This window comes from Calonectris borealis, chromosome 6 (assembly GCF_964195595.1).
Source record: "Calonectris borealis chromosome 6, bCalBor7.hap1.2, whole genome shotgun sequence".
Lineage (NCBI taxonomy): Eukaryota > Metazoa > Chordata > Aves > Procellariiformes > Procellariidae > Calonectris > Calonectris borealis.
The window spans coordinates 14091557-14119103 of NC_134317.1; the positions used below are offsets into that span (position 1 = coordinate 14091557).

The 27547-nt window shown below is 45.3% G+C and overlaps 1 protein-coding gene across 1 annotated transcript in view; it reads right to left on the reverse strand.

Moving 5' to 3' along the window:
• The window catches only part of GLI2 (GLI family zinc finger 2), a 142803-nt gene extending 120136 nt beyond the window's left edge, over positions 1-22667 (reverse strand). Inside the window, exon 1 of the mRNA XM_075152891.1 lies at positions 22535-22667. Within this exon, the coding sequence (XP_075008992.1) occupies positions 22535-22667 (133 nt within the window). The remainder of the gene's footprint in view (positions 1-22534) is intronic.
• Positions 22668-27547: the final 4880 nt, after the last annotated feature.

Consider the following 27547-nt stretch of genomic DNA (forward strand, 5'->3'; position numbering starts at 1 on the left):
AAAATACCAACTATACATGTGTAAATGTCAACCATCTAGTACATTCTGCGTATCAAGAGCCATGTACATAAATGGTGAACTTTTTGCAAGACAAGTTTCTATGTAGCCTTTAAATGCAAATGGTTACTATGCAATCTCCCATGGAAATCAAATGAATATAATAAAAGTAGTTTCACATGTGCATAATATGGCATACAGATGCTCCTTATACAACATGAAGAGCCGTTACAGTATAACTCATCTATGATGATAATCGCTTCTTTCTTCAGGCCTGGAATCCCGAGCAGAAGTGCACATGTAATTGCACGCCTGCTTTTGCATATGCAACTGCTGTCGCTGCAAGCATAAATTAAATATGTATATTGCTACATAAAAACCTAGTCATTTACAGAGATGAATTTCTCTCAAACGCTTTCCAACTTCTCCTTGACTATCTGACTGGACTTCTGGCTTGGTGCTAACAGAGCCCCTTTTTACGCTCTCCATTTATTTACTGAATTCCCAGCATGTAAGAAGAAGGAGACACCCGTACTTAACTGTGAGCAACTCTACAAAATTGCAAAGGTGAAGAGCAAAATCAGCCAGAACCTTATAGCGTTTATTTTTTACATTGACATCCCCATTCAGCCCAACTCTTGTGCTCAAATTCAACTTTAAGGACATGTTTAAATATCACTGAACTCAGCAGGGACAACAGCAAAGTGCACACGGAAGCAGAGCACTGATGCTTACAGGGTAGGGATGCAATTCAGCGGAAAGGCGCTTGGAGCCCTGCAGACGAGGAGCCAGGGGAAGCAGGACTACTGGCAGGCAGCAAAGCCCAGTCCTGCCTCCGCCCTGAAACAGATCAGTAGGAGGCTTTACCCCCACCTCTGCCCTGCCTGGGCCGTGCTGGCATTGCCAGCCACAAACCAGAAAGCTCCAGTTTCAACTCCAATGTGCGGTGTCTGGGCACCTCCAAGGGGTGAAATGGGGCAATCCTTGGAGAAAAAGGGGCTGGTAAAGAGGAAAACAAACCCAATCTCGAGGCAGAAATGCCACTAATGGGAGAAACGTTCCCCCATGAGAAACTGAGGAAACTTTCTGCCCCCATTTTAAGGCTGAAACAGTCTTTCAGACTGGTTCTTCTTCTGGCTTGTTAGTTCCTCCTGGTCGTAGCAGGAGACATCAACTATGCCTACAGCATGGAGCAGGACTGGTGGCCAGTATGAGCACAGACGCACACACACAGCTTTAGCAAAATATCGATGGTCCAAAAAAAAAAAAAAAAAGCAGAATCCATCCCTCTATCCTTGACATAGTGCAAAAGATGTGCACAATACTGCACTTTTAATTACACTTTTTAAAATCACCTATTGGATGTGCTATCTAAAAAGGAAGGGAGAAGAACAAAGCTGCCCATACCTTTTAAGTAATGGAATGCCGAGGAATGGTGTTAAACAAAATTTGCTGATACATCCTTGCCAAAACTACAATAAAGATAAATTCACTGTAAAGAATAAAATGTCTATTTGCAGGGGAGAAACGGAGGGATCTGTGCTCCGAATTCCACGAGAAGCTTTTAAAATCCCACCCTTAAATAGCATAGTCAGGTGCCAAACTTCACAAATCTGCTAGTAACCACTTGCAAAATTACCCGAGAATCAAACCAGCAACAAGTTTTGCTACCCATGGGTGTTGATTGTAACTATATGCAATTAACGTAAGTAAGAAAAATAGGAATAATAAAGATTACATGAATGTTTAGTTATTCTTTTCTTACCCCCCTCCCTTAACTAGTGTTGTAGGAGCATAAAGACCTCAAAACTTTCTAATGTTCATTTTTAGGAAAGCTTCTGCAAGGTCAGGGTGTCCTTCCAGCATTCACCAGGTCTGAAATCTCATGGAAGCAGATTCCCTTGAGCAAATTTTTCTAACAACTATATCGGTAGATGGACTTGCGAGTCCTTGGTTTTCTTCATGGATTTGCCAAAATAAGCTTTAACAAAGAGCAGCTTTTCTGCTTCCCCCTTTTATTTATGTGCAGAACATGAATACTTCTCTACCTCAAAGGACTTGATTTTCTAAATCACTTTGAAATCCTCAAAAGCTACTATAAAACCAGTTATCTTGACTGAGATCGGGACAGGAAAAAGGGTATAGAAGGAACCCTACCGCGTGAGTTTGATAGGACCATGTGTGTGACCTCCACAGTACTGCACGGGACTTAGTGTCTCAGGGCATCAGTCTCAAAGGAGCCAGCGTGCCTGCCTGTCAGCAGCACTAAATTGTTTGGGTTTGATTTTTTTAAAGAAGTGAAAAAAATTAATCGCAGCAAAGCAATCAGATTAAAAATAATTTGCAACTACAGAAATAATATTTTAACAACTGGAGAATAAGGGAAACCCACTTTGTAGCTTGACCGGATCAGTTCCATCTGTTATTTTAAGGGGTGAAGCCTGAACTGAGAAATCTGTGTCACACAGAGGCCGGCAGGTTTGTGAACTCTATCGGGAGCTGCTTAACAGTTGGTCTTAATCGTTTTCCAAGGCACAAAGCCGAGATCAAGATGAATCTGTTTCCCACATTGTTTCCTCCCAACAGGGTTGGATTTCAGATTTGCCTGGATTAGAGTAAAGCCACCGGAATTCCCCACCTGGACATTAAGAAGGTTGGAGGCCTTGATTTCAAAGGCAAGTGGTATGCAGTAATTCCAGCCTGGCCCCACGGGACTACAACTTTCATTTCTAATCAGTGAATTGTCTTTGCTTTGTGCAAAACATTTTTTTAAGAGGAGGAGGGAGATTTTATTACATCTTCCCCTTTACTCCATCATTTTCTTTCTGAGCCAACATATTTTTAGCCTAAATACTAATGAATTAAAAGCAGAATCATTAGTTCACCTTTTCCAGAGAAATTAATAACAGGGCTGAGATTTTTAAATCCCATACTGTTCTTCTGCCTCACCCTGAATTTGCTCATATGTTACTTTTTCACATAATCGGCTTGGACTCCGTGTCTGTGCTAGCTGTGCTGTAGTCTCACTGCGTGTTGCAAGGGCAGTGACAAGGACCTGAACCATCTGCACCTTTATCCTACAAGTGCATTTACCCAAAGGTACGGACCTATTTCAGCTCAAGAGTCGGAGAGGAAGAAGATCTGAGCTTCTCAAAAACTCCTTGGCTAAAGGGAAGAATAGGGTCCCTTCTCTTGCAATGCCCAAAATGTCATGGCATGCATAAATCCGTGCAGAAGTCTCTGCATGTTTTTCTCTTCTAGATGATGGGCTTAGACCAGACAGGCCACCCAACATCCAATTTGCAAAGCACTGTGGATTTCCTCAGCTCCCTCGCAGGGGGATGGGTCCAGGTACCATTCCCCTCACACCCTGCTACACCCTCCTGAAGTCCTCAGCACAGGCAGATGCACTGGCTAAAAAAAAAGCTAAAAAAAGAAAAGAGTGAGCAGGAAAACAACATTTTTCCTGTGCAGTCTGTGCTGGGTTGGGGAATGGGCTTTAGCTGGAGAAGCCCTTCTGCTGGTATAAACTGTACTCTCCACTGGAGGAGTTTGTTGATGCAGGTGAGGCTGGAGAGGCCTCTCTGAGATAACACAAATACCAAGCTCCGACTAACAGGAGATTTTCTTTCAGCAGTCCTCCCATGAGAGGAAGGGGGGTTGCACCAAAGCACAGCACCAAAACCATGCTTCTGCCACCACCCACAGGGACCAGCAGGACCCCCTGATGTGACTGTGTCCCATGGGAGGCGAGGACATGGTCTGGAAAAGTGCAGGTGTTTGTCTTGGCAAACTCTAGGCCATCTCAATGTTTTATCTGTTGAGATCCAGCTTCCATTAGCTCCCCAAGAGGGTTTACCCTGCCAAAGATTTTCCTGTTCCCTGTTCCGGGCAGTCAGGTTCAACTCATTTTAATAGACTTCATAGGAAGAGCTTTGATTTTGACCCCTGCAAAGAAGTACTTCTGATGAGAGAAACAGAAACAAAGGCAACAACTGGGTTTGCATCACCCGCGTGGCTGGAAGGAGTATTCAAATATTATCAGCTCGAATCTTGAGGATGGAGATGGTTACACAAGTCATCTCAGATGAGCCCAGATAAAATCTTTTCATTTCCCTCTGCCGAAGGCCAGGTGCTGCTGGCTCACTGACAGTCAGAGGCAGCATGGCTTGGGATGGCTGGTGGAGTTACCACTTCCACAGCTGCCCCTGCTTTGCCTTGAATCAACTTATCCATTATCAATCCACTCCTGGGGCTCAACAATTTACAACAGGCATTTAAGCCATCACCCGGCTCCATTTGCCTTAACCATCACTCTCTCAAGTGCAGCACTTAGGACACTGATGACAGACAAACTGCTCTGCCAGTTGCACAGCGGTGCAAAGCGAGCAACCAGCCATTGTCCACTCATCAGCTGCCCCAAGCCACCCTAACCAGAGCTTTCATTTACCTTAACCATTGGGAAGGGCAGAGAGAGAAAAACTTTAAAAACAGGGGCAATTCCCTCACATCTTCTCTCCGTTTGTGATGGTACAATGTCAGATTGGCCACTTGCAGGTTGAGAAGCAATTCCTGAAGTTAACGTGAGAAAGCGTCCATTTTCTGCTTTTGGCTCCAATATAGCAGTCCCATTTCATACCCATGGGGGCAATGAGACTTTAAACAAAATGCAGGACTGGATATTGTTATATACCAGTGGAATATTGCAATTTGAAGAAAATTATTCACAGAAAAAAGAGCCACCACGTCCCTGGATTTAGAACAATAACCGAAAACAAAAGCCGCCGACCGCTCTTCCAGACAAGTCAGGGGTTCGCGACTCAACCCTATGTGAAGTACCACGCAAAAGGGTAGTGAACCAAAGTGCTAAATATACAATCAAAATCATTTCACAATCAAGAAAAGAAAAATCTTTACAACCTCCATATGATGATGTTTGAAGGTTTTGTAAGAAAGCATTTTTATCTGTTTGACAACATGTGTTTTCAATACAGACATATTTGGGCCTGCATGTTGCTATTTTAGTGCTAACATTTACAAGCTTACTTGCTGAAGGCAATTTTTAAAGACATTTTGTCAGCGGCCAAGTCCAGCTCCCATTGAAGTTAACTGGAAGACTCCCATTGACCTCAATAGGAAACAGCTCAGACGGTCAGGGCCGGATTCAGAGCTGCTAAAACGCACTGAAGTGCCCCAAGTTGAGGACACAGCTCTTGGTGCAAAACGGGTAAGCCCAGAAGGAGGACGCTGCCCTAAGAAATAACAGGAGGATATCCATTAATAAATATATTAGGACGTGGTGCCATGTAATTTCTTCCATGGCTGCACCAGTGTAGCAGATTTCCACCCCGTGCCACAGCTCACCACCAGCTTTTGCCAACGAGATGGTTTGTGGGGCCGTGCACTACTGCTTGTGCCCACTGAACCGGAATGTGAAAATAAGTTCAAAGAAAAAAAAACGCAGAGAAGGAAGGATGTTTTCAGGACTCCAGAGTGGTCTTGCTGAAATTACAAGAATTATTCAAGTCAAGCATAGACAAAAGCACCTGGAGAGTCCCAGCTTTGCTCTCTTCTTTCAGATAATTATTTTCCTCTAGATCATCACAACTAAGAAAACTTTGTTTAATAGCTTCTAATATTGCTACCATGACTGTAACTGTACTTCCTTCATTTGACGGGAGAAAGAGCTTAAAAAAATTCCTTGCAGACAGCTTTTTTTCTCTTTTTCTTGTTATAAAGTCTACACATGGTACGAGGGCACAAGGGATGGAAAAAGTATTTAATTAGTATTTCCAGAAATATCCTCGCCTAACCCATAATGAGGTCATGCCAGATCATAATCCTCCTCAAATACAAGAGACAAAGTGATTTCCTTTCATACAACATCCCTTTTTGGGTGCAGCATCGACAGCTTTTCTGTGGTTTCAAAGGAAAAATAAAATCGAGTCAGACTGAGCGAGGGAAGTCCAGAAACGCCTAATACATCTTCCTGTGAGATGAATTCAGCAGGCCATACCTCAGTGAAGACACGGGTGAGATTTAATACAACCAGGAAGCTTTCTTTTAAAGAAAATAGAAGGAAAAAGAAAACAAAACCCAAACCAAAACCACAGCTCCAATCTCCGTGTGCCCAGCTGAACCCCTTTGAACTGTCTACTCAAATAATATTTCTCTTAAATCATGCAGGGTGTGTTTGGGCTACCTGTGTCTATTTGCCATTCCTCCTGCCTGCAGGAACCGAACCTGACTCCTGGGTGGACCCTGGAAAACATGGAGCACTGTGGACGCCGCCAGCCCGGTGGCCAGGGGTCGGCTGGATCAGCGCTGGTGTTGCCAGGGCTTGGCTCGCACCAAAGAGGTGCTAGCAGCAGATACAAAGGTCCTGAGACCAACCCTCTCGTTGCAAGGTCATCCCTCCTTCCTTAGTGATTCCAGCAGCCAGAGCACTGCTGGATTTTGAAGATTATCCAAAAAAAGGACCGTCCCTCGTGTTGTCCCTCCTGGGTACGGGATAGGGAGGAGCAGAGACTCTGAAACTCAGGAAACACCGAGGCCACGTAGCCTGTTCTCCTTTCTTCACAGGCTTTCGTTAATTTCTCCCTGCAATAAGCCTGAAAGTTTGTACACGGCAAAACACTAACTTGGAGAAAAGCTTCCAATCTCATCTTGATGAAGACATCAAGAGCTTGAAAACTCTACTGTTACATTAGGCAGGCAGCAAAACTCGGGTGGACGCCCGGGTTTAGCTTGCAACTGGTGATGGTTCATCAGCTTTTCCCCACTGGAATAAGGGGCCAGAGAGTATAAAACATTTTCTCTCCTTTAATACTCCAGAATTAAAATAAATCAGAAAGAGGACATTACCTGCTGTATTTGCCCTCTTCTGCAAACATATCCATGTGTTACTTCACTATAGAAATCACAGGGCAAACCTGATTTACTGACCAATCTCAGGAAGCCAGTGGTTCTCCACTCCTCTCTCCCATCCCCCAAAGTTTATTGTTGAGTTCTTGGAACATCAAGTACAGAGTGTGAAATAATTTAATGGCGGGGGGATTTTTCACCCTCCTTCTCTATCCCAATATGACTAAATTTATTGATTTTGGATTGCTGTAAATTATAATGTAATTATCCTGCTGCACAAGCAGCTTCCCATTCCAGAAATTAAAAAGCAATTCAGGTAAATGATCTTTAGCTATCATGGTGCATCCCTGCAGAACTCATTAAGTTGGGGGATTAGACAGCACACCAAAACTCTTACAGGGTGGGTGACATTGAAAACTATCATGCCTGAAAGTACAGAACTTCCTTGGGAAGATAACAGGGGCAAAGCTGCTGGTGTGGCATTTTTTTTTCTTTCCCAACAACTTTGAAATGCTCTCAACTTGTACATCTCCTAGGATTTCTAATGCTCGCTAATTGACCCTTTTTAAAAATAAACACCCTTCCTTTGAGACGAGAATGCCATTAAGTGGGAAAATTTAAGAAATGGACAACATCACACCGCCATCCGTAGAACCTTATTATTTGATCCCGTCGGATCTCAGGTGGAAAAGCAGCTCATGCAAGTCAGAGTCAGCAAGTACTTTCTGAGGTGGGAGACTGTCAAGTGGCACTGAAGAAAGCTCATACCAGATTTCTAGCCAGCTAAGGTTAATTCTCCAGCTTCTCCTAAACAAAGGTCTACCTGGTGGGATCTCTAAAAGATTAATCACTGATTGATTGTAGTTGCGGAAGATATTGCTATACGCAGAAGATATTGCCATACGTGCCCTTTGCCAGCACAATTGTTCTCAATCCCTCTGTTTTGCCCAAAGGTTAAGTTTTGCCTCCCTAAAGTTTTCTGCTCCCAATGCAATCAGTTAAGGCATTTTCCACTTGCTGTCCCATGCTGTTGTGATGCTGCAAAGCAGCCATCACCAGGCTTCACACCGAAGGCAGCTACAGCCAGTGGCAGATGAAAGGATACGTGTGTGCATAGTTTGCACATCATTAAGTTCGTAAAATGCTTTGAGGGTGAAATGTGCTACATAAATGCAACAGGTTATTGAATTTCTTGGTGCCATTTCCTTCATCTAAGTCTGCAGTGTCTTCGATGGATTGTGCCTAAACCTGCTACTGCTTTTAGCTGCCTGGCTTTTTTTTCCCCCCCTTGCCCCAGGAGATTTGATGTTCCCCCCCTGCGCTGATGAGTCTTTCACACCTTCTGGCTGGCCCCGCACAGCTGCTGCGCAGACGCGGGGCGCGGGCAGAGTCCCCCCGGCTCTCGGGCTGCGCCTGTGCAGCCTCTCCGCTCATTTCCTCTGAAAGCAGCAGCTGCCGGACTTGAAAGACCCCTCTTGCTCCCACCGCTGTCCCTAATATAGCCCTTAATTAATACTGAAGGCAGCTACCATTTCCGAGTAGGACAGTGCAGATCCTCAGGATATTAGCCAAACACCGCAGAGATTTATAAACTTGTCAGCGTGGCCGGGGTACTTGGAAAAGAAGCCAAAACCTTCAGTTTAAAAATCTCCTACACCGCCATAAATTTCAACTTTATCTGCAAGTTCTTCTCACTGTGAAAGTTCACTAGTTCTGTTATTTCACTTCTAGTAAGCACCATGTCCTAATTTGGACATTTTTGCAGCATTCAGCTGAATTCTGAAGATATACGACATACCCCGGTAGTCTTTTCTCCCATTAAAAGCAATCTATTAACTCAGAGTCTCGTGAAAGCCCAAATCATGATATCTGGTCTCTGTTTCTAGCAGAGAGGGCTCAGCAATCCCTCTCTCCCCACCTTGCCAACACACGGTGCCACGATACACAACGCGCCGCGGCAGGAGCCCAGGACGTCACTGCAAATCTCCGTTCTTTTTTGGGATGCACGCATACTTTTCAAATTTCCTAAAAGGAGAGATTATTTGGTTTTGGCCAAGCATCTGAAACCACTCGCAGGCCACACACAAGTTACCGAGTAAGCAGACGACATCCTCTTCTCAAACCCTTATGGACACAAACAGATTTTGAAAACATGTACTTCAACCACCTCAGCAAATTGTTTCCCCGGTGCGTTGGTGCCGGGAGCCCAGTGCCCACCCTCCCTCCTCCTCCTCCTCCTCACACCCTGTTCACTGCTTACAGCAACGAGGACATTAGTGCTGGACTGAACCCGCTCCAGTTCTTTTATATAGATTTAGACCGTATAATTTGATCGTGACCACAGGCAGTTTTATTGCCCTGATTTATATGGAGCCTTGCAGGGGTTGTTTTTTTTTTTTTTCCTTCTCCTTTTTTGGTAAGAAAGTGAGATTCATAGAAGTCCTTTCCCCGCTCCAGCCTGAAGACAAGCTGTGGGATCTCCAGGGCTTCCCACAAGGGCTGCGGCAGGCATGGACACCACCTCCCTCTCCCCTTGCCGTGGTCTTGGAGGGGGATGCACGCACTGCAGGAGCTGGCTGAAGTGCTCCTTGAGCACAAACCCTCCCCGTGGCCCTCACTGCATCACAGCACTTGGCTTGTCCTGCCTGAGAGGATGGTCCAAGTGACGTCTGGGACAATTGATGTTGCCGCTCCCCTTATCCACTGGCGTAATACCCCGATGGCAACCTCAGCGTCTCTCCCTCTCTTTCCCACTAACCCCCAGAAAATCTCCCAGGAAAGTCAGCAAAAGGCTTCTTTGACCAAGCCATCGCTTTTACAATCCAAATAGCAGAGGATGAAAATCCAGGCAGCTCTGCCATGGAGCTAAGGGAGACGTGGCTGTCGGGCCAGGCATGTTGCTACCAACCATCTGCATTCCCAGGGCACACTAAACCTGGGATCTGTATTAGTATTCTCCGGCAGGCATCTGGCAGATATTAAATACCAGTCTCCCCGGAGAACTTGTTACCTCCTCATGCTTGACTGGGTGAATATAAGCGAGAGCTGTGCTTGTATCTGCTACCTGAAGAGGCTAGATCAAGCCTATCTGAAACATGCCAAGACCCCATATCTGTCATTACCATACCAATTTCCTGAATGAAAATCCCGCCTGTCTTTCGTTTAATCTGTCCTCCGTCTCATTACGTGACCAGAACATGCTGTACTAACTACAAAGACAGGTCAGTATGTGACTCAAAACCTAATTTCTGTTACTTACCTAAAGGATTACTGCCTGGATGAGCATCATGTTTTGGAATAACAATAACAAAGTCCACCGATAGTCCTGCCCTGTCACTGGCATGTGGAGAGCTAATTTTGCACTGGGCCATGGGCTTAGAGAAAAGGTTCATCAGAAATCCAGTCATCTCAGCTTGGTAACCTCATCTTCATGACAAACATGGACTTTTTTCTAGTTTCTCTACCCTTCATCTTTTTCTGCACCCAGCCAGTTTCTTCTTATGCTTCTATGAGTGTGTAACTCTTCTGCTCAAATACTTCACGACTTTTCCCTTTCCTACCAAGTTCTACTCTTGAAGATCCCACTAAATTGTGTATTTTGGCTCAAACCCTGCTGTTACAGTGTTGATTCTCATCTCTCTGGACAACAGCTAGTCAAAGGCCTTCCAATCCTTCTACACAACTCAGCCTTCCTCCCACACCTCTGGTCCAGGCTACCTCTGCTGCTCTGTAAATCATCTTATCTGAGTAAAGACTTTTGACCATAGTTTACCATGGTTTCCATAAAGGACTCTAAACTTCTCTCTACTACTCTGAGACTGCCGGCACCTTGTGTCTTACCCCATCTATTAAAAATTTTGCAAAACTTCGAAGCAGAAATCATGTCCTCCCTAGTTATGGGTTCACACAGCACTGATCAAATGCTGTTGACACCACCTTTTGCCTCACTTAGGAGCATAACAATTGTCTAGAAAAAGTATTTCAAAATTACCTGCAGAACCGTTACCAGACAACTCACAAGCAACATGAGTGACCACCCACTTCATGTGCACCCAGAGGCAGATTGGGAATGCTGGGCTTGCACACCTGCACCCTCTCCTTCTGGAGGAACATCATCCCTCCTTTGTGGTAGCTACAACCATGGCATTCAAGGGCCAATTCCCTCTTCTGTTCTCGTGCCTTAGTTGGCTGACATAGCCTTCAAATTCCCACTGTGTCTAAGCATGGTTTGGGCCACCAGCCCCATGCCTCACCAAATACAAGGTTAAGTGAACCAAATTCAGGAGGACATTTCTATTCTGCCCTCAGGACTTAACTACTGAAAGGTTTTGAAGTTGGAAAAGGATAGTTTTTCATTTGAGGCACAGAAAGGAAGAATAAACTATAACCATCTTTACAAGAGACGTCGCAGATACAGGCAGTGAGGAAAGGCCCTTTGGGCTGATGCTTAGAGAAGCTCATTTCTCTCCTCGCTCAAGTGCTACAGAGGTTAAAGACCTGCTACAACCTGCCATAAAAGGCAAAAACCACATTAATAGAAAATGTGGTCCCCTCCCCCATTCCAAATGTATTTTTTATGAGTAAACATTTCTGTATTAAGACTTACTGTCTTCAAAGATCTCTTTTATGTCCCAAAGGTAACCATTTAAGTGATCTTACAACAGCCGTTACTTATCTTTACAATGGGCAATGCACATGAACTCAGTGTCTGAGACTTTCATTTTGCTATATATTTCTTAGTAACTACATATAAATCCAGCCTGTTTCAAGTGTCAGTGACTCTATGTGGTAAAAAGATAGCCTTGGATCTTATTTCAGCTGCTAAGACATTGTTTTGAGTGGAATTAAAAGAAGCACAGAAGTTTGCAAAACTCTTTCTTTCCTCCCAACCCTTTTAGCTTCCTTACAGAAGTGATGCAACATGCACAGAGCTCAGAAACAGGGATGCAAATGTTTTTCACGCGTTCTTCCATCTCATATCTATTTTAAGAGTCACTGCTCCAGCATTTGAAATACAGGATCCTGCAGTAAAGACGTTTTAAGGACATCTTTGTAACAGCACATGAAGGTTCCTCCCGAGTTTTCCAAAGGGAAAAAATTGCACCAAACAATAGTATTGCCAGCTTCTCTGCAGCTGATTACACAGTATTAGAGTGTGCACGTGCACAGAAGGCTAACGGGAAGGAAAGCTGAAACTAAGGTTATCTCTGAAGCTGACATCCCACGTCAGTGATTTTCTTCTCCTTCCATCACCTGGTCCTGAGAACACCACCTTTCCTAAGAGTCTAATTACAAAAGACTTTGCTAAACCCACTGTCTATTGCTTGGGTCAGGGTGAAACCCTGAAGCTCTGCATGGTTTCTGTAAATTCATCCAGGTCTGTCCAAAACTCTATCCAGGTACTTGAACTTCAAGCAAACTGTTTGATGAACCTCACCTATAGATTACGTATGTAGGAAACCCTCTTAAACTGGGAAAATTAATTTTCTCTTGTTTCAATACAAGAGATTTGCACAGCTATTAACAACACGATGTTCTCCAACTGAGTTTGCCAGGTAAGATCGCCTGAAAAACTTTCTTACTCCAGAGCACAGTGTGACCCCTCGGAATACAGTCACCTCCATGTATCCCCAAACGGTCTCTCCACTATAGATATTGAAAATGCCTTTGCTGTAAGAACTTAACCTTATCTTCCCTAACCCCGCAAATCTGTTTTATTGGGCCCCTTTGACAGCAGCAGGTTGACACCTCAGACATATGAACAAGGTCACCCTTGTAACACAGCGCCCAGGGGCAGCAGCACCCTCTTGCAGGCAGTGGGGAGGGGGAACGGCAGCCTCTCTGCAGTCTGACCCGTTAAGTGCTTCAGTATGACCAATGCCATAAACATGCTAACCAGATGCTGATGGATGGGCCTCGAGGCCCAAAGAACAACGCAAGTTCATTATATAAATGGGGGAGCAAAGGGAAGTCAAGCAGCTTTCCCAAAATCATGAAGGAAGTTTGGGGCTGCATCAGGAACTGAAACTAATTTTCCCCAGGCTCAGTTCTGTGCCCTCACCATAGGAGGCCACCAAAAAATTGGGTACCTTCACACAAGCAGCCTCTGGGAGTCGGGTCAGCTTCCCACAACACATAATAATTCCTCTCGTTAAAATGGGACGTGCAAACCAATGCCTAAAGTCCTCACCTTTATGTTTCTCTGTTTTTACTTTAAAGTGTGGCTGTAAATGCCTCGGAAAGAACATCACCAGCTCTACCTGCGAACTGATATGAGCAAGATTTAGCTTAACTTCGAGCCTTACGAAGAAGGTACTTCCATGCATTCACAGGGGACACTGGTATTCACAACAGCCAGCACGCCGAAGTAGCAGCTGCTTGGTTCCTCCCTCACTGCTGTCCCCACCCCACAAAGAGCAGCCATAAAACAAGGTGAGCTGCAAATAGAAAAACAGACCAGAGAAAGATAAATTTTTCCCCTCACAAACAGAGCAAAAATTCCACTTGGGTAAAATCTAAACATTTCCCAACACTTTGGACCCAGGGTCAGGAGTGCTGAGCCCTTACCACTCTCTCTAGGCTTGGAGCATCTTGGTAGATGCAGAGGTATCTCTGTTTTGTTTAAACAATTAAACTATTGAAGCAGCACACACGGGGCCAGGGGCTTACAGGAAGATACCTCCTCTATTGGATGGTTTTCAGGAATGCTCAGACGCTGATCTTTTATATCAATACAACTGAAATCATCAAAACATCTACTTCAACTGTTTACTTAAGGATGCATCTGTTGCAAGCTGTGATTTTTTTGAAAATCTGTCAGAGTCAGGAGCTGATCCATGTAAGAGAAGAGAACAGCTTTCTGCCCAAAACAGCACCATTCAATCCCTGCAAATGTTGCTGTATTTTAAAAATCAGATATTAGTGGCAGTAAATATAAATATTTTGCTTGCAATACTCCTGTTCTTATTTACAATTTACTTACAATTGGAAGCGTTTTCAATGGAATACAGTCTTAAAAATATCTCGGATTCCAGGAGAAGAAAAGAGGTATAAAAAAGAAAAAGAGAAAAACCCCATGGAGCTCTCTGACAGATTGTAGAAAAGGGAGAACTGATTTCAGACAAGTTTGTGTGAAATATTTTCCATTTGTGTTCATGTGGGATCACACTTGGTGATTTTTTAATTTATTTTTATTTTGGACTCAGTCAGCCTATGTGCCCAAATTTTGTTCAGTTCTTTCCAACAAGGTTTGTCTGATTTCAACCCAATACCGCTATGGGAGTCTCAGAACACCCAGTGCAGGCCACTTCCAAACACAAGTAAGCTCACAAGTTTAACATAATCCTAAACCAGTTAGCACGAAGAGACTATATCCACTTCATTCCTCCACGGTAAGAGTTAAACTTATGATCTTGACTGAGGTTTATTCTCTGTCGTTACCATTAAGGTCAGATAACTCATCCTACCAAACATAGAACCCTCACAGAATTCATGGGATATATTTCAGAATTTAAGGTTTCTGTAAGTTATGTCCTGTTTGGTTCTGGAAAAAATTGTAGCCCCCTAATTATGAGCCCACTGTGCTAGGTAGTGAACAGAGGCACTACCAAAAATGAGCTTAAATTCAGTAAAATCCTATTAGTCCTACTGAATATTTTCATACTCTTATGCACCCAAAAGGAATGATACTGACTGCTGCAACATGGTGTTCTCAAAGGCGCTATGTGATGCATAGCCAACTTGTGTTCAACTCTCCTGAAAGGAAAGAAACAACTCCTCCATTTGGCAGATGGACATGCGAATTTGTGTCACCTGACCATGATTACATAGCATATCAGTAAGAGAGGAAGGACTTGCCAGTGGATAGGGTGACCCAAGGGATCTGGACTTGCTAGTGGATATGGTGACCAAAGGGACCTGGGCTAAGTCCTCTGTACCACCGTGGATGTCCCATGTATACCACACCTATGAACTTTCGAAGTCATACAGATAACCAGTTCTTGACAACTCTCTGAAACAGCTAAACCCATTACAGCCACTTTGGCCTTGGAAAATGGCCTCTGCTCCCTGTCTGCAGAATGGGAGCAATGATATCTCCCTGTTTTACCAGGATGCTCATGTGTGGGGAGAAGTGCAACAGGCTGAAGTATTCAGGCACTGCTGGAGCTGGCCAAGGTAAGAGAACCCCCCACAGGACCTGGGCTCCCAGAAGCCACCAGACAGCACAGCTGATGTTCTCTTATAAAAAAAAAAAAAGAAATGGTGCAGAGGGACAAGCTGTGTCCTCACAGGCCTCTGCACCTCACCCATCACCACATGAAACCATGAAAACAGGCCGCCTGGTTTCATCGAGGGGCAGTTTAAGGAGGAGACGAGCCATGCCAAGTCTTCCTTTTGCTCCAAGGTGCATGGCTGTCTTCTGAAGGCCATGCGGAAACTCTTTAGGAACTGCCAGGAATAAAAGCCCCATTTCTTGATGCTGGTATTGGATGCACAGCATTTCTAAGAACATTTTTCTCTGCCACTCATCTGACCCCGGGAGCAGTCCCACTGCTCCGCGCAGGCAGCTGTGGAATGCTCTGCCAAACCCTATCAATTATTTAGTGTCAAAAGGAAGACTTAATCTGTGTGATAAAAGAATGGATTTTATCTAAGGCTTGTTCCCCTTAAAGTGATTTACACAACTGGCCTCTCTAGTTGCTTCCCTTAATGTAATTATTTACTTTTGCATTAATAGCCTTCCTCCACTTGGGTTATTTTTAGGAGTCTTTTGTAGCCTTTAGAATTTACTAGTTTTTTTCCCTTGTCTTTTTAGTGGGGATTTTAAATTGCCCATCTCTCTGAACGGGCTGTTAAAACACTAGTTTTTACGCCACTAAGTTTTGCCCATGGTGGTGTAAAGCTGGAGCAGCTCTGGGAAGCAGCTCCCCTGGCTGTGTTAACACTTGGGTGTCGAGTTTGCCTCCAACTTGAGAAGCCGCGGGGTAAGATTTCAGTTCAGAGCTGGCAGTCAAGGCTCTCAGACTGCTCATCAGGCTACGGACTGATGAACATGAATGAAGGGCTTTAAAGCGTTAATCTAGTCCCACCTTGGTTCCGTGCTTTAACCCCACTTTGCAATTTTTGCCAGGTCAGGAAGACTAGGATTTGTCCACCTAACATGCCTCAAATCAGGCAGGAAGCCCTCAAGGGAACAAAGCAGTCATCTCTGCAACGTGATTTACTCCACCCTAATGTAAAGGGATCCCAAACTAGACACCTAACATTTAGGCATCCAACCTCAGACAAAACAAGTCCCATTCCTGGTCCCCCATGATTACAGCAGGCTCAAATGCCACAGTTAATAGATGGTGTTAGGAGAATTAATTTACAAAACCTGTGCAAATTCTCAGATGCTCAGGCAAGAAGCTGCCAAAAAGACTAAAAACTCAAACTATAGGGACACGCTGGCAGCACAGAGGAGACAGTCCCGGAAAGCACCATGATAAATATAATCCATTATCACCACTGGATTTTCTTACTTGACTATAAATGACCAACGCAAAAATAGGTAAGTTTAGCATTGGTTAAAAAGGTTATATTTAGGTACCTGCTGAGAGGCATTTTACTGACGTCTAAACTGGATCCACGGAAAAGAAGATATATCAGTACTTGCCAGAATAAGCTTTTGGAGCTTACAAAATAATAGAAAAGTGGAAGCTATTATTGTTGTGACTATCATTAATGATAATAATAATACACTCACAAAATACAAAGGTCTTTCAGGTGGTATTTAGTGGTTGGGATCACCAGTGCCAGAACTACCCTGTGAAGAATACCTTTTTTCATTTTATACTCATAAAAGCTTTTCAAGTTGGCGCTCAACCCTGCCGTGTGGTTAGGGATAAGATTAAATTGCTCTGTCTTTAAAGTACCTCGGCGTCTGTATTGGGCTGAAATTGGAACTTTTGGTATGACAGTTTGGGGGAGCTGTATACAATCAGTGAATGCTGGCGGATACTATCAAGTTGCTGCATCATCAAATGCTTTGGTGATACGGACTCTAGCATCATCTGTAAGGACTATGCAACGTGAACCAAAAAGTCTGTAAACGTTACTGGTTATCCACTCTGAGGTTGCACCTTTGCCCGCAGGGCGGGCTACCACACAAAGAAACCCAGGGTAGGGGCTCAGGAAGGGGGTTTCCCCTATGAGGGAAAAAAACAAGTGGCCAAGAAGTAGGACTCCAATCGCTTGATTAGGCAAAGACCAGCGTGATTCAAAGCTGGCAGCTAGTCACAGGCCTTGATATCCCACAGCCGAGGAACAGCCTCAGCATTGCACCAGTCTGAGCATCTGAGACCTCCAGCTTCCCAAAGGGACACGAGTGGGTATGCAAGAGAGACCTGTAGGCAATCTGGCCAGCCAGAAGGACTATGGTGACAAAGGAACCCACTTTAAGACTCAACAGAATTACTTTTACATAAGACTGATGGAAATGTTCAGGGAAGAAATACAATTCTCAACCGCTATCACTCTTACAGCAGTGCTGCACTGAAGCCCTACCCAAGGTGGGGGCCACTGAGCTATATGCAGTAGACACAGTGCCTGTCAGGAGAATTTAGCAGTCTAAATTCTGGGATTTTCCCATCATTCTGTTTTAACTTGCCCCCCTCCATCCACAGCCAACCCAGACGTTTCTGTTAACTGCATAACGCAGTTTTAAGTTGTATATAGCAAAGCAATACAGGGCAGGGAAGCTAAGAATGTGCTTGTACTGGTTATATTCCTTTTCCTGGAAAATGTGAACAACTGAATGAAAAACATTCTTTGGAGAAGATCCCTGCCCCTCCGGGGTGGACAGAGGAGATGACTTCATAGGGGCTGTTCTCCTTCTAATTTGTCTGAGTCTCAGGCCACACAAACTATATATTTTTTCAATGCGCTGAGGTCTGCTGGGATGCTGGCATTTCCTCCTCCTCATTTACATGGTCTTCCCATAATCCAGCACTGAGACAAGCTGAACTGCACAAGGACTCCCTGCCAACGCCACTCGGGGCTTGCTTATAGAAGACCTCTGGAGAGCGATGGGAGGTGCTCCCTGCCCTTCTTCTCTGCCTATGAAAGGGCTGAGTGTGCTACTTCTGCAGCACTGAGCGTTCCCGCCAGCCCATAAATCAAGTGACCAAACTCCATCCCAATCTCTGATCCACTGCAGAAAAGCCCCACGCTCTGCCCTTACAGCACACGCGGGGCGAAGAGCTGTATTTCATCAACTGGAGCCTTAATATCAGAGGAGAGTCGTTACCTCCTGGAAAAAAAGCGTAGCCAGAGTCTTACTGGTTGTACAGCTTGGTTTCCCCATGTTTACACCAAATGACTTGTTGAACTTCATTATATACAAAGTATTTCCATAGATCAGAGGCAGGGAGACCTGTGCAGCTAACATAAAATAAATTACCACCCCGTGATAAATGGTTCTATTAGCAATCCAGATTGTTAAACTCAGATACAACAGGATGAAGGGAGCACTGCCCCATTCATTCTCCCTGCGGCAGAGACTGAGTTGTAAATAGGTTATTTTGTGTGTAAATAACACATTAAAACTCAGCATTAGCTGTGTCTTTTGATAGAGAGGAAATTGTTCCAAATAAATAATCTCGGACAGGAATGTAAAATAAGCCAGATTTAATAGTGCATGCCTGCTGCAGCCGTGTTAAACATGACTAAAATGATAAACCCCAGAATATACTAATAGTAAACTATGCTCTGACATCAAAGTAATGAGGCTGTATTTTTACCCAGCTTTAGAAATGCTAAAATTAGTCTTGACAGAGCCAGACATCAGAAAAATGTTTCAAACATAAACACCATCAATTTGGGAACTTGGTGTTCGTGTCATGCTGAGGGTGGGGTGGAGAGGGAAAGGTGCATTCTGGGCCTTGTTAAAGTCAGGCAGTTAGCATTTAGGAGAATTTGTATTTAATTTTTATTACAAGATAAGAAACCCATCTTCCTAAATATCTCTGCCTTTGAAAGAGTGGCTCATTTAAATTTCTCCTCCAGCCACGCTCCTGGGCTTCCTCGTGCGTGCCGATACAGAGGATGTCGCAGTGCTAGCCTGGAGGACCCAACCCAGCCTCACTCACGTGGTGCTCTGCTCCAAAGTCTCTTACCCTACGCAGCAACATGCATGTTTGCACTCAGCAAAAGGGTTTTCTAAACGTTATGAGTTGCCCTTCCAGAAGCGGAGGTACCAAAAGTGAGAGGCTCTTCTGCGGATCTGACTGTCTATAGCTCTACATACTGTTATTAAAACCAGTTTCCGTCTCTGTCACACACACGCGCGCACCTTTTGAAACAGAAGAGAGGAGCTTTGACTCCTTGGCCGGCATGATTTATGGAAAAATAGAAAATTAGGAGAGACTTCCCTGATGTCATTTCTGCGAGGCCAATTTCTGAACATCTGATCAATGAGTTACTATAAAAAATGTCACAGAAGATCTCTAAAATGGCAGCTTCAGTAGACTAAAAATATGAGATGCAGATTGTTAGTATGAAAGGACTCTTCTCCACTTACAGCATCAACAATACCGATCTCTTTTCCTACAGCCATAACTTAATTTGTTCAAGGCTGCAAACATTTGGGACAAATATCCAAAGCAAGGGAACTAGAAGTGGAAACTGGACATGTTATTACCTTGTAATAATATAGTCTAAATAATAATATAATAAAATAGCTATTCTTCAATTATTTAACTAATGTTCAGTTTATTGCTTCAATTACCTTAATTGTAAATAAAACCTTATGAATCTATTCATTTCTACAAGGGAAAAAGAAAACCTTATGATCTGAGAAACACGCTATGTTGGCACTCCATCTGTGTGACTCAGTAGAATAAAGGAGAAGAAATGTGTTGCAAATTACGTTTGTTTGGCTCTGGAGAGCAGCTTGGTGATCTGCAGCACTAGCTGAGCCCTTGCTGCCACTTTCTCACATGCTAGTACAAAGAGTAAAACCTCTACAATAAATAAAATCAAGAGTTTGTCTTGGATGAGAATAAAGACTTGTTCGTATGGCCCCGAAGCAGGGTGGGGAGCTCAGAGGCCCTCCCTTTAAAGCTGTTCCCCTCCTCAAGCTGAACAATGTAATTAATCTCCATGCCTCGTTTGCTTTCTTCTGTAAGAATATGAGCATAAATATGTATATTTCTGGCCTGTTATGAGTAATTACACTAGTTTAGTGAAGCAAATATGTTATATTAGCATGAATACCATGTAAGTACAGTCTCATTGCTACCCAGCCTTTTTGTTATTATCTGCTAAATCACACCTTGCAATTAACTGATGTTATTAGACGACTTTGTATTAATTTTTCTACTTATAAGCACACACACCCCGTTGCTCCCTTTCAGGAGCATGCATTATGCCTAGCCAGAATTCAAAGGAAAGCCCTCTGAACCACAAGAGCACGTGCATCACCTGCAGAGTCCTGGGGCTGGCGTCCGATCGCACGCTACTTCGCTGCTAGCCATTTTAGGTCATTTATGAGCACTTCTCTTCACAGCATGACATAGATTTCGCTCTTTACATCTCATTACACAGTGCTTTCATCACGATTCTCCTGACATCTTCAAACAATCCTCCACTTACTTCTCTACTTCCTCTTAATAAAAGGAGAAATATTGAGCCTGTAAATCATTCTTTCCAAAGGCGAGAGTATACTGCTAACGGGACATATAATACTGGGTCCTTAAAAACCAATCAAGTCTCCAGGGGTGCCAAACGGGCCGATGGACACTCCACCTCGGGGGCATCCTCATTTCCACCGCATCTCTGGAAATGCGGTGACTGCTTCCTTGGTGGAAGCCCTCCCAAGGCAAGTGCCAAGTGGGGAGAAGGTGTTTATTCACAACAGCACGTCTGTGGGTTTTGAATTTTAACATGTGCTTGGACTTTGTTGGTGCCAGTCAGCCCTTTGGATCTGCCAGTCACCGAGATGATGCCTCGAGTGGGCTGCCTCATGGTCCCTACAGCCCGTGCTTCTTCAACAGGGATCAAAATCTATTGGGGGATGGCAAACTTCTGCATGTTGCTGTCTCTGCCTTTCCCCTATTTCCGCTGCCCAGCGAGCCTTCCTTTCTGCCACTTTACATAGTGCTCACAAGGAAGGTGGCTCAAACCCATTCAGCAGCACGAAATTGTGTTTCTCTCCAAATAACTCTGTGTAAAAGATTTTCTAGTTCTTTTTAAGAAAAACCTTTCTTTGGCTAACAAAGACTAACAAAATTTATCAAACACATGAAATAATCTGATGGATTATAACCTAGCAGCTTCTGCTTTATTCTGTACATCTGAATCTTCCCAGGTCAATGTGGAAACGAAAACTGGGTAACGAACGTGTTGAAAAGGAAGGATAGATGAAGCAGATTTAAGCAATTTGGGCTGGGAACTATCTTCAAAACTCAGCCAACAGAAAACACAAACTCTCCAGCCGAGCCGTGTAAGAAACAGAGGAGCCCGCAGAGGAGTCGTGCTGCTCTCCTGGGGCGATGAGAAACCACCCTGCAGTGAAGGAAGGGGAGGGGAAGGGTTCATTTTGAGGTAGACTGGCTAGCAATAAGGTATATTTTAAAGAGGGAAAAAAAAGCTGCCTGCAAAGTTTACACAGCTGGGATGTCTCTTGTCACAGTCAAGCTTGTGCAGCCCCTTCTAAGTTTGTCTCCTTACACCCAGTCCAGAAAGGACGCCCAGTCCCGCTCCCCAGCAAGGGCAGTGTGGTGCCTCCCTGGTGGGCACAGCCTTGCCCACAGCTGGAGCCACCATGAAGGGCCCTGGCACCAGTCTGGAGATCCACCAGCACATGTGTGCCAGCGAGGGATGTGTTTTCTGGGCTGTGTTTTGCCTGCCGTAGCAGGCGAGCAGAGGCAGGAACAACGCACCTGCACATCCCCCCGCACACTGGTGTTACACCCGCCAAAAACGACCCCATGCCTGTGGGTGTCCACGAGAGCTTCCCAATTGACTTCAACACCAGCAGGACCAAAATCTTGCCAAAAACACTGACAGAAAAAGAAATCAGGACCCAAGCTATTTCTGACACTAACAGGAACGGCGCAAATGGGGGGTTTTCTTTGTGAACCTTCTTGCGTTGGGGCTGGACAATTCCAAATTCCTCCCTAACCATGAAATCCCAGCAGCAATGGCTGAAGATGGTGCAGTCTGTGTAGCTCATTAGCAGGCTCACAGCCGGCATACGACACCCTCCCCGACCGTGATAACAGGGCGCTCGCCCAGCTCCAGCCAGCCTCGCCAGCCACCCTTTAACTCCTCCGTGGAGGAGCAGCAGGCACCGTGCTGCCTGCACCACACAGCACCGGTCGGCTGGAGGCAAGCAGTGACGGGATGCCTCAACTCTCCGACGGCCACCTCTCACCACCCATCCTCTCCCTCACCCCAGCCCAGCGCTCTAGGAGCGGCGGTGACTTCTCAGGGTGCAGTGACTTGTCAGGGTGCAGTGACGTTTGGACGCCACGCGGTGACACAGCCTCCTGCTCCTGTGACCTCCGATGGCTGAGAACCCCAATAAACTCAGCGTGTTCACAGGAGGACAGATGCCACCGTACTTATTAAATTCTTACAGTCTAATGAAAAACACCCCTGCTGCTTTCAAAGTGTGGAAAACATAAAGTACCTCCTTGTGCCACTGCTGCTCCTGCAGCTGCTAAAGGAGTGGGTTTCTTCTCCGTCTCCGTAAAGCCATTCCCCTCCAGAACTGCACCTTTCCCTTCCTTTTTCCCAGCAGCAGTTGAAGCAGAAGTTTCCATCTTAGACGTGCATCTTCCAACTCAGCAACCCTACAGGACATAAAACAAAACCAGACTCTGGTCACCACTCACGAAACAGGCAAAATCAGCTCCACGAGGAAGCAGCCGATGGTTCGGCAGACCTCAAAGGTAAGTGGCAAGCAGCAAAGATTTCCTGGATTTCTAAATCTAGCAGCGCAGCCAGCACAGACAGAAAGGGCACAACCCTGCAGAGGGGTGGGTATTCTCATATCCCGCTGGCTTCAGGCAGTTGAAGACCTAAAAGGATCAGGACCAAAATACATTTTTTCCCCACTTAAACTTGGGCTGTATAATAAAGCTGACGGGTCCAAAGGGCTTTCCAGGATTAAAGGACAGGTGAGACGCAAAAATTTAGCATGTATAGAACCAATTTGTCCATCCTATACATGACCTAGCCCATCATAACAAAAAACTGAGTCAGCTAAACACTTTCAATAAAAATACAGCTAAAGATACATTTAAGGTGATTTCCGCCCCCATCCCCAGTTGGTGCCTATTCTATGCGCTGGTTCTGAACCAGTGCCCTGACCAGAACATTTCTACAGTGCTTACTGATAAGCCACAGCAGGTCTGCCAGAGCCCATCCAGCTCTCACTGGTGAGGACTAACATCCACCGATTCCTGACTGTCTCAGGTGAGTTCTTCTATCCTGAGCGGTCGCGTCTGAAAATCAGCTACAGTTTTAGCCTCATTACAAATGGTGAATTAAGTGCCAGTGAAAGCTCCACAAAACAAGAAGATACCAAAGCACAAATAACCTGTTTTTTTAAAAAATTAGGTCCATGACAAATAACCACTCCTGAACTTTTTGTTAGCTCCATCGTTTGTTCTGCATGGCTAAAACGTATCTTGTCTCCCAAAAGCAAACACATGCATATCCCATATTTAATGTAAAGATGGGGCTTCTCTTAAATGAGGAGGCATGCTTCATTTCTGACTGCAAATACTTTTGTTCACCCCATTTTAACTTGTTTTATTTCAAACGTCTCCACATGACTCCTGTTTTCACAGAACCCACACGGTTACCTGGCACGACCGGCCTCAGGCTGGTCTTGGGAAAACCCGCTGCTAATTCCTCCTTTCCTTTCTAATTTTAATGCAGATCTGCAATTTTTCACATGCAAATTTTCGGATGCAAATTTTTTCAGCTCCTGAGATACTCTGGAGCACATGGGCTGTTTACCTTACTGGAATTAATGGGATCAGCCAAAAAATGTCTGGGAAACCAAACTGTTTTTTGTGTGCACGTAGTTTTACTGCCATTGTGCCAGCTCAAACTTCCCTCCCTTCACTCTGGAGCATTAACTGACTCCTGAACATCTTAGATTAAAAAGTTAACACTCCTAAAAACTTTAAAGCACATGAAGATTTCAGGAACTCCCACGTGCGATCTGTAACTCTTACCCTTTAGTTGTCTGTGACCCTGGCATAAGCACTTCGTTTTGTGGTTGGTTTTTTTCCTCTCGCTATTTTGCTGCTTTTCAAGCAGTTTTTGTGCTGTAACTTCAGGACCGACAAGCAAGAAACCAAAGCCACTCTCTCCTCACTACCTGATGAGCAGCTCCACAGCTTAGCACGCAGCCCCATGCTCCCAGACTCCCTCGCACCCGCCGTTGGAAACCCTCTGTGTTGCAGCACTGTTCAAGACAAGCTGTCCTAAACCCCTTCCTCCTCTGCTCAATGGCTACTTTAAAACTTTCCTATAAATACAAAGCCACGCTTGCTGGCACCCCAGGGGGACCTGGCACGTGGTGGATGTGGTCTTCCAGCATTGCCACCACTGCCTGGGCTCCAGCAGGATGGTGACCCACTGGGCGGCTATGTGCTGCAGCCTGAGCAGCTTATCCCAGGAGCCTTCAGGCATGGCTCGCATTAATGGACCCACTAAGTGATGGATCTGCGGTCATGATTTGCAGTTGTAAACAGCGAAGCTTGCATTGGAAATGACAGGACCCACAATTACAGGCTTTACTGATGACACAAGGCTCCAGTGAATACCGAGGTGGCCCCCTGAGGTCCTGCCCCAGCATGTGCTGGGCTTGATGGCAAACATAGGATGGGTTCCTGGGGGCGAAGAATTTACGGTGGTTTAATCCAGAAATCAGGTTGGGTTACAGACCACGTATGAAATAAATACACTCAAACTGGAGGAGTATTTGACCTAGGTCTGACAGCCTGGGCTTCTGTGCGTTAAGCAAATAAACTGCAGAGGCTATATTACTAGCCCCCCACCTGTTTCTTCTTAGTCCCTCCTTTCAAGGCTTTGCACTTTTGTTTGAAACCAGACGCTCGCCCTCGCACCCCTCCCAGCCTCCCCCCTCCCCGGTCACCCTGACCCTCGGGGCAGCCTCACGCATGCAAGGACCTTCCTCGGGGGGGCTGCAGGCTGCAGAGCACAGCAGCCAGGGAGGGCAAGGAAGAAGCTAGTAACAGAAATCATTCTCCTGTGAAACATGCAGGTTATAGTGCCTGAAATAAGGCACCTAAAATCCCTGCCACAGACACCTCAGTAGGGACCCAGTTTTTCAGATGTGTCATTTATCCAACCAGAATTTGACAAGAGATCAGGCTCGTATTTGAAAAACCGGCCTTTGTAGCTGTACGCTTTCTTTGCAAATGAATTACGAATTTAAAAAAAAAACCAAACCAACAAGTGTTTCTAATAAATGGTTGTATTAAACAGGTAAATCCTTCTCAAATACTGGATTAGAAAAAAAAAAGAATGCAACTACTCTAATCGTACAGGATTTAGTGTAATAAGTTTATAATTATTTTTGCTTCATAAAAGGTGCTTGGGGCAGAGCAGGCTGGATGGGAGGCTCTGAGCTTTTCCCCAGGTCAGCAGCAACCAAAAGTCATTCTCCTTCCACAGCCACCCACAACCAGAGCTGACCATCCCAGCCCAGGAGGACACAAGCATCCTCCCTGGCCAGATCCTGCCCTGCTCAGCACCTCCACCCACAGACCCAGATAGAGACCCGGGAGCGAAGGAGGACCAACACCGTTTTCGTATCCCACCTCCTGAGGTTTCATGGATGATGGCTGAGAGGTGGTGACCAGCAGACTCCCCCCACCGCTGTGACCAGGACACACTGCTGGAGCTCTGGAGATTTAGGTTCCCATCTTGGCTCTACTACAGTCTCCTCTGTGTCCCTGGGCAAAAAGCTTAACCTCTCTCGCAGCCGGTTTCCACAGCCTTAAAATAGGAAATAGCACTTTGTCCTATTTGCAAAGTGCTTTGAGATCCTCAGAGGCACAAGGCTATGGAAGTATTTTTATTACCAGTATAAGAAGATATATTGATGGAGGCAGTCAATCCACACCATCCAGGAGCACAACATTCATTTTTTAAGCAATACACAGTTTGCTTTCTGTTCAATGCTAAACTTTTTCCGCTGCTCTGTGCCACACAGAATTTATAAATTCAATGACAGATTAATCTTAGCAGTGAGCCATTTGGCATGAAAAAGGGTTTCACAGGGAGCCTGCTTTTTCCTGTAAAGAGCATGCATTTAGGAGTGACTATACGGAGAAAGACCCTGTGCACTTATTCAAGCACAAGTCTCTGCCCTCCGTCATTACTCAGAATTAGAAACCCAGAATGGATTACTCAGATTGTTCCTAAGGTTTGTAGCTTTCTCTGCAGGAGGAGGGTTGGGTAATTGATTTTGACACTAATACCAGCACTATTCATATGCTCTGTAATATAATTCTGCAGCGACACTAAAAAGGCAGCCATCTGAGATCTGAACAAGGAAAGTGCTATATGATTTGCCCTAGACAACCCCAGCTATTTTAACAGCTGCGTTGTATATTAAAAGGGAGAAATCCCAACAGAATTAAAAACAACAAAGTCACATTTGCCTTTGAGGGAAAACAAGAAGCCGTAAACTTTCCTAATAAAACAATCCCTCCCGCTAAGTGCTCGAGGAATGGTCGAAAGCGCTGTCCCAAAATGCCTGTCTCTTTTAGAGGGCATCAGCCTGAGAGGGACTGCCAGCAAACTTGGGAATAAACAGATACTCATCAGCCATACCCCCTGCACACCCTTTTCTTGAAAAAGCATTATTTCCTTCTTCAGGATTTTTCTTTCATTAGGAAACCCCCTTCCCCTCCTCTCCCCTCCCCTAGACCGAGCAGAACACACAGATTTCTTCCCCCCAAGCTTTTCTGTGGAACACTAATCGTCGACTTTGGCCGCCTCTCCTCACAGACTAAATACCAGTGCGAGGGTGAGCCTCTCTGGCAGAGGGCAGGTGCCGCCGGTGACGTTGTGACACGAGCCTAATCCTCCAGAAGCCACCGCGGCCGCTGAATGCCACCTTCATGCCTGGCAGCCCCGCGGGGCAGCAGGAAGGGATTTCCAGTGGAGGCCTCCAGCAGCCATTCTGCTTCTGTGAGTATTTTGCTCTTTCTCAGACCGATGTCTATCCTCTCCTTCATTTTAAGTCCATCTCTACTTGACCTCCTCACACACGGCCCCAGCGGTGCCAGCAAGGTGCCATCACTCCCGAGGGGACACGATGGAGGTGTTGTGTTGACTGCTGATACCAGCACCACCTCCACCACAGCATGGCCAGGACGAAGCCCCGCTGCTGCTGCGGGCTCCTGGTGTGACCGATGGGAGCTGGGATAACCAAGGGCAGCCTTCGCACAGCTCTCGCCAGGTTTGTCCTCAGGGAGAGGGACCCACAGCACCCACAGGGAGAGCTACTTTCTCCGTTCTGCCACATCGCCCCCCACGTAGGGGCAATACCACGTTTGATAGCTTTTCCTGGCGTGCCATTTTAGTTCAGACAAACAAAGAGATACTCCCACCACCTCTTCTTTTGCAGTGGACCGTGTCATACAGCTAAACC